Consider the following 7,609-nt stretch of genomic DNA (forward strand, 5'->3'; position numbering starts at 1 on the left):
GTACCGTTCTCCACGCTGAGGGAGCAGGGGTCCTCGAAGCTGTTCTTGACGTTGGGGCAGGAGGCCTGGGTCTTCCAGGTGTTGGCGAAGGCCGCGGCCGTGCCCTCCACCACGCCGCCGAGCGTCCGGAAGTCGTCAGCCTGGTTCTGGTTGAAGTTCCCGCAGAGACCTGGGGCAGGGAGCGTGTCAGCAGGCCCTCCAGCCCGCATTTTGGTTCCAGAACCATCTGCAGATAAGCTCTGCTGGGGGTCAGCGCCTGTGCAAAGCCCCCTGAGTGAGGGCCACGTGGCCGCCTCCCCGGCGGGGGTCAGACACCTGGTGCCCTGGGAGAACGGCCCCCACCTCCTGCCACACGCTGCCCCTCCCCTGCCCCCACGGCCCTCGGCCCTCCGAGCCCGCGGAACCTCACCGCACATCTGGCCGCGGTGGGTGGGGTCCAGCCTGAGAAACACCTGCATGATGGGTACCAGCTGCACCTCCAGCTGCAGCCCCAGGCCCGTCTGCACCAGGATGAAGAAGGTCGAGGGTCTGAACACGGTGATGTTGGCTGTGGGGCGGTGCAAGGTCAGAGGCTGCACGGGGGTCAGGCCCAGACACGCTGACCAGCAGTGCTCCCAGGGAAGCCCGGGAGGCGGGCTGGGTTCAGACAGGCATCTGGGGGACCCCAGCCACCCCACGGGGCCCCAGGAGCTGGGTAGGAGCTCTCATGCCTGCACAGGTCGTGACCACTAACCGTAAGAGGCCAGGCATCGAGCGTGTCCGACAGCGGGTCCCCACAACAGCCACAGGCAGGACCATTGACACCCCGCTTTGCACATGATAAACCAACCCTGGACCTTGTGGAACTGCCCGAGGCCACAGAGGCTCTGTGCAGGTTCTCTGGGAGCGGACCACCACCCTGACATGGCCCCGTGGCCCCAGGGGCCGCGTACCTGCTGACACGGGCAGCTGGGTGTAGATGGAGTTCACGAACACCCCGCCGTTGGCCTGGATCCGGATGGTCTAGCGGGAGGAGGTGGGCTGGGTCAGTGTGGGAAGGAGCCTGCGGGAGCTCACAGGCTTGGAACCTGGTGTGGCTCTGGACACCCGTGGGGGAAGGGGCTGCCGCTGGGGCCGCGGGGTTCAGGGACGGAGCTGAGCCCGTGTCCTCCCCGTCTCTGTCCTCATCCATCTCCAGCTTTCTCGTCTCTGCCCCCTCTCCCAGGCCAGGGGCGGCAGGTGACATGGAGGCAGAGCCCTTACCATGTCCGCGGCCATGCTCAGCGTCACCGCTTTGAGGCAGTTCTCGTTGTCCGTCAGGCCACATTTCAGCAGCTCGGCCAGCACGGTGAGGCCGCTGTCTGCACATCTCTGACAGGAAAAGGAGAGAGGACTGAGTGTGTGTGTGGTGCCCCGTGCCCGGGACGCCCATGCGGGGTGCAGGCGGAGTCAGTGCCCGGCAGCTTGTCTCGGGGCCCAGAAGCCTCTCGGCCCCCTGAGGATGTGAGCTGGGGGATCCCCTCAGGATGGGGCCCGGGAGGGGGCTGTCGGGGCCTCACCCACCCTGGTGGCCATCACGGGACCCTTTCCAGGGGCAGAGGAGGGATGTGGTCCGGGGCCCTGGGCCACACCTTGGACAGGACGTAGCTGCAGTCCCCGTGTACGTCGTAGAGCTTCTCGTCGTAGGTAGAGATGTGGGACCCGCCCTGNTGGGCAGGTGGGCAGATGGGCAGGTGAGCAGATGGGCAGATGGGCAGGTGAGCAGATGGGCAGGTGAGCAGATGGGCAGGTGGGCAGATGGGCAGGTGGGCAGATGGGCAGGTGAGCAGATGGGCAGGTGAGCAGATGGGCAGGTGGGCAGATGGGCAGGTGAGCAGGTGAACAGAGCAGGCAGCTCTGTATGCCAGCTCCTACCCCCCATAGAACCTTAGCTAAGGGGCGTGGAACCCCTGAGCTGAGAGACCAGGGGACAGAGCGGCTTTCCAACAGGACTTGGACACGCCCGTTGGTTGATTTGGTCTCAACACACCCCTTTTGGAACCCGACATTGTGCATGGTGCGCCTCGGCCCTCAGCAGACCGTCGGCTGCCAGAGGGTCCCGGTAGGGCCAGGTGTAGGAGCAGGGGCTCCATCCCGGCCGAGAGGGTCCTGCAGCTCTCCACCTTCACCTTGTAATCCTGGCGCAGCCGGATGAACACGCTGGTCTTCCGGTCCCAGGACACGACCAGGCCGCCCCGGGTCTCGACAGCCAGGTGGGTGCCCATGTACCGGACCCTGTAGGGCAGGTCTCCACCAGGCCCCCTCTGCACCACCTTGTAGGCACCGTCGTGCAGGATCAGCTCATAGTCCTGCAGAGGGGTGCATGGGAGCTGAGGGAGGGGCCGGCTTTGGGGCCAGAGCCCACCCTGTGGCCTTAAGGATGAGCCAGCTCTTGACACTGTCAGTGCGCTCGAGGCAGGAGGCTGAGCAGAGTGTGCTGGGAGCCAGGGCCCCGGGCAAGCAGAGGGGGACCTCGGGCACTCAGCCTGCCCCCCGCTGACCCCCAGTGCTGCTGCCTTCCTTGTCCCTCCGGCCAGCAGCGCTGCTCTCTGCCCTGTGAACTCTGACTTCCCTCTACACTTCCTGGGGTGGTGTCGCTGGGTGTTGTGGCTGGCTGATGTCCCCCCAAAAGACGTGCGCACGTCCTAACCCCCGGAACCTGTGAATGTGACCTATTGGGGAAAGGGCCCTTGCGGATGTGATTGAGTGAAGGGTCCCTCGATATCATCCTGGATTTAGGGTGGATTTAGGGTGGGCCTGAGCCCAATGACCCGTGTCCCTGTGAGAGAGGAGAAGGGGAAAGGACACACAGGAGAAGCCACGTGGTGACAGAGGCAGAGACGAGGGATGTGGTCACCAGCCCAGGAAGGGACGCCTGGAGCCCCCAGAAGCCGGAAGAGGCAGGAAGGACCCTCCCCTGGAGCCTTACGTGGGAGCTCGACCCTCAGACACCTTGATCTTGGACTTCTGGCCTCTAGGCCTGCGAGAGGATGAATTCCTCCAAATGGCTGTAGCCATTTGTTCTAACCACCCCAGGACACAGTACAGCTGGGGAGCACTGGGGAATTGGACAGAGTGGGGCCGGTCAGCTGCAAAGGGAGGAGAGCGTTTGTCGCCTTGCAGCTGCCCACTCCAATGCTCCTGCGCACTGGTCCTTTGAAGTCATAAGGGAATGATCTCGGTAAAACTTCCTTATCCTTATCCGGGGTGGTCTCGGAATGCTGAGGCCATCCCGGGATCATAGCAGGTGTGAAAGCACAACTCATTCTTGATCACAATGAGTTTCAGTGAAGCAGCTGCCGGTCTAATCAAATCAATTAACTGAGCATAGATATTCAAATTGACCTCTTTGTGACAGTTGTAAATAAAAGTTATTCGCCCGCCAGTATCAGGACTCTGCTCTCTCGGTCTGCAGAGACAAGACCCCTGGCCCGCAGAAACTCTATTTTTGACTCTTGTGATTTCTTAACCCGTTGCCGCCCCTCCTCGAAACCCCAGCCCTTGTCATGCGGGACGTGATATCGCCTCACCTCCAGAAAGATCTTGATGGCCTTTGAGCAGGTGACCCCCGTGGTTCCACAGGGGACATTCTCGGTGACAATGCGGAAGGTCCCATTGGTTGTGCTGTTGCCCCCGCAGTGGTCCTGGGGTGCGGAGAGGTGCAATGTGGGTCAGGCCCCCAACCCGCCAACCCCTGGGGCGGGCAAGGGGGCCGCGTACCTGGGCTAGCGTGTACTGGCAGCTCCCCTCGAAGCTGTACCACTCGCCATCGAACGTGATGAAGTGGCCGTCCCCGTAGGCCACGCAGGTGCCCAGGCAGGGCCGGTGGCTGCACTCCCACCTGCGGTTCCGGCACGTGCTGCAGGGGAAGGGAGGGGGTGCCCTGCTCATGGGGGGCTCCGGAGGCCGTGACAAGGACTGGAACCTAGCCCCTGCCCCGCCCGTGCTCGCCAGGGGTCAAATGAGGCAGCTCCTGCAGCCCTGGCACCTGTGGCCCTGGTGTCAGCTTTGACTGGCCCCTGCCCTGGGGTACATTCCAGAGAATGAACGGGACCCAGCGGTGGGGTCCCACTCCCCAAGGGGTGGGGGCGGAGCCGGGCATCCTCTCCTCTTCTGCCCCAGGGCCAGGATCTGCTTGGCCACTGTCCGTGTGGTCACTCAGCTGCCACTCTCTGCCACCCCCCCCGCACCCTCCCCCACCGCAGAGCTCTGCCTTTGAGGGACCCTGGACCCACCAGGTGTTACAGTCGACCCTGATGGTGTCCCCGGGACTGTAGGTGGCCTCGTTGTGCAGGCAGGGACAGTCCTCCTCGGCCACGCAGCCCCCATTTCCATCCGACACGAGCCCCCGGGGGCAGACGCAGCCAGACACGCAGTGAGTGCTGAACTGTGGACATGCGGGTGCCAGTCAGCAGCTTGTCCCCTGCTGTGGCCCAGGAACACCCAGGAAGGGGACACTGCCCATCGCACGTCGCCAAGGGCGGGGCGGGCACACTGTCAGGGCAGCAACGTCACTGAGCCCTGCCCGCTAACTCACACAGTCCACGTCCAGCGTGTGGCAGCTCCTGAGGCACTCGGCCCCGGGCGTGCCCGCCGAGGCGTTGCTGCAGTCCAGGTACACCATGGGGGCCACACACCCTGTGGAGGGAGGGCACCCTGGTAGGTCCTGCCACGTGGCCAGGACCCCGCCCAGGCCAGCAGAAGCCCTTCCCACCTCCCACTGTGGGCGCCCTGGCTGGGCAGGAGGGGACACAGTACCTGCGTGCGTCTTTGCCACGGCCCCCAGGCAGCTCAGTTTCCCGCTCACACACGAGCTACGAGAGACGGAGAACTGGCCTGGTCTGCTGCCCGCTACCCCACAGACCCACCCTGATCTCGGCTAGGTGGGCGCGTGGGCCCCAGGCCTGGTCATGAGGTGAGGATGGCGCCTAATCCCGGGGTCATGGCAAAGACCCCAAATCCCGCAGTCGCTTGAGGACACATGCAAAGGTGCAGGGAGGCAGCGGGGCTGGGGCTGGGGCTGTGGAGGACGCGGCTCCGCTGGTGAAAGAGCCCCCTGGGGGCGGGACGGGGACCCTGGGCTGGCCTGAGAGTGAGCCCTGGACCCTCAGAACACCATCCCGGGCCCAGGGAGGGGTCCCTCTTTACAGAAGAGCTAAAGGGTGGGGGGACTACCCTGCCCTGGGAGCCCCCCTGTGTTTCAGAATCCTCTGGGGAGACACAGGCAGGCAGCACCCCCACCTGCCGGCGGGGGGTGGGCGGTGGTGACAGCGGGGAGGGCCTGCCCCAGCGGCCTTACCACACCACGCCGTTGTCATGCACCACCTCCCCGGGGACCACCACGGATCCGTGGAAGTAGCAGGGACAGGCCTCTGCAGACACGCAGGCACCAGCGTCGTCCAGGAAGGTGCCACGGGGGCAGGTGCAGCCATCCACGGGCACGAAGGTGACACCACAGGTGACGTCAGCCTGGCTCAGGGCGCGACAGGTGGGCTGGCAGCCATCCACCACGTAGGCGTATTCCTGGGACTTGGGGCAGCTGCTCATGTACTTGGCTGGGGTGGGGGTGACACTCAGGTCAGAGTTGAAGTGGCCCCGTCCAGCCACGCATCACTACGTCTGAGCTGGGCTTTAAGGGGCCTGACTCAGTTTCCCCCCTAGATCCTGGGGATCATTAAGAACACCAGGCTCTTGGTCCCAGCGGAAGAGGAAGTGCCAAGCTCTCTGAGAACGCTGTGGGTGGTGTTGCTGCCCCCGGGGTCCCCAGCACCCCCACCCCACCATCATGGTGAAGCCGGAGCTGGCTCGGACACTCACTGCAGACGCCGTCCCTCCAGCCGCTGAGCAGCACGCCCTTGGCCGCGCAGGCCCGCACGTAGGAAGACAGCGCCGCACACAGACAGTCCTCGCTCTTCTCACAGTTGCACGTGTCGAACAGGCAGTTCTGGGGACGAGGCGGCCGGGACCGTCAGGGACCCCAGCCCATCAGAGTCCCTCCTCTCCCTGTCCATCCTTCCCGGCACCCCTGCCTTCGTGTAAGGCCACCAGGAGTGACATGCTGCACACTCAGTGACGGGACAGGCCAGGCTCGGGGCCCAGCGGAGAGGGGTCTTTGCAGGACCAGGACATGTCACTGGTTGTGCTGTACGTGGGGGGCCTGGACAGGGCAGGGGTGCTGGGCAGGGTGGAGCTCACCACTCCCCAAGGGGCAGAGGTGGGCCTGCCTTCCACGTGCATTGTAGGGCTTTGAGCTTCTCCCCAAGTGGCCTATGGGCCAATGGTTATGGGTTGAGTTCTGTGCCCCCGAAAGGTAAACCCTAGGGCTTGTCCTTGGGACCCTGCTGCCAGTAGGGTCTCTGCTGATGTGACTGGCTTACAATGAGGTCACTAGGGTGGGCTCCGATACGACTAGACTGGTGTCCAGATAAGAGGAGACTTGCACATAGACACAGGGAAAAGGAGGGGCCATGTGACAGAGGCAGAAACTGGGGCGATGCAGCCACAAGCCCAGGAAGGCCTGGAGCCCCCAGAAACAGGAAGGGGCAGGGAGGACCTTCCCCTAGAACCTTTGGAGAGAGCGCGGCCCTTGACAGAGTGAATCCTGAAAGGGAAGCTTGGGGGACAGCTCTAGGCGGGGCTGGTCACACTCTAGCACCCACTGCACCCTGGGACCTGGGGGTCCCCAGCTGGTCAGGAGTCTCACCGAGTGGAAAGGCGCTGGGCTGATGACAGAGTGACAGGGCGAGAAGGCGCCGGCAGGGTTGGTCAGCAGGGAACACCAGTGCTGGGCGTAGTTCTCTGTGAGAACAGACAAGAGGGGCTGGCTGTCACCAGGTGTGGCCTCCTGCTCACGTCCGGGGCGGGCCCCTCAGCTCCCGGAAGCTGACTGGTTTTGGGGTTCACCCCAGACCCTGCCACTTACACGCACACCTAGATATCGGGGCCCCGCAGCCCTACCCACCCCAGACCTCAGGTGAGACAGGAGGCTTCCTGTGTGGACGGGCAGTGACATGAGGGCCCCCCAGGGGCGGGGTACCGTTCTCCACGCTGAGGGAGCAGGGGTCCTCGAAGCTGTTCTTGACGTTGGGGCAGGAGGCCTGGGTCTTCCAGGTGTTGGCGAAGGCCGCGGCCGTGCCCTCCACCACGCCGCCGAGCGTCCGGAAGTCGTCAGCCTGGTTCTGGTTGAAGTTCCCGCAGAGACCTGGGGCAGGGAGCGTGTCAGCAGGCCCTCCAGCCCGCATTTTGGTTCCAGAACCATCTGCAGATAAGCTCTGCTGGGGGTCAGCGCCTGTGCAAAGCCCCCTGAGTGAGGGCCACGTGGCCGCCTCCCCGGCGGGGGTCAGACACCTGGTGCCCTGGGAGAACGGCCCCCACCTCCTGCCACACGCTGCCCCTCCCCTGCCCCCACGGCCCTCGGCCCTCCGAGCCCGCGGAACCTCACCGCACATCTGGCCGCGGTGGGTGGGGTCCAGCCTGAGAAACACCTGCATGATGGGTACCAGCTGCACCTCCAGCTGCAGCCCCAGGCCCGTCTGCACCAGGATGAAGAAGGTCGAGGGTCTGAACACGGTGATGTTGGCTGTGGGGTGGT

General features: G+C 64.5%; 1 protein-coding gene across 1 annotated transcript in view; it reads right to left on the reverse strand.

Moving 5' to 3' along the window:
- The window catches only part of LOC109378235 (mucin-5B-like), a gene marked incomplete at its 3' end in the record, with an annotated part of 24,716 nt that overhangs the window by 9,531 nt on the left and 7,576 nt on the right, over positions 1–7,609 (reverse strand). The window contains exons 12-22 of the mRNA XM_019634684.1: positions 7,460–7,597; positions 7,055–7,219; positions 6,722–6,816; positions 5,836–5,962; positions 5,318–5,573; positions 4,796–4,832; positions 4,556–4,684; positions 4,254–4,405; positions 3,739–3,877; positions 3,549–3,662; positions 2,148–2,327 (exon numbers count right to left, since the gene is read on the reverse strand). Coding sequence (XP_019490229.1) covers positions 2,148–2,327; positions 3,549–3,662; positions 3,739–3,877; positions 4,254–4,405; positions 4,556–4,684; positions 4,796–4,832; positions 5,318–5,573; positions 5,836–5,962; positions 6,722–6,816; positions 7,055–7,219; positions 7,460–7,597 — 1,532 coding nt within the window. The remainder of the gene's footprint in view (positions 1–2,147; positions 2,328–3,548; positions 3,663–3,738; positions 3,878–4,253; positions 4,406–4,555; positions 4,685–4,795; positions 4,833–5,317; positions 5,574–5,835; positions 5,963–6,721; positions 6,817–7,054; positions 7,220–7,459; positions 7,598–7,609) is intronic.

Source organism: Hipposideros armiger, unplaced genomic scaffold (genome assembly GCF_001890085.2).
Source record: "Hipposideros armiger isolate ML-2016 unplaced genomic scaffold, ASM189008v1 scaffold_1819, whole genome shotgun sequence".
Classification (NCBI taxonomy): domain Eukaryota; kingdom Metazoa; phylum Chordata; class Mammalia; order Chiroptera; family Hipposideridae; genus Hipposideros; species Hipposideros armiger.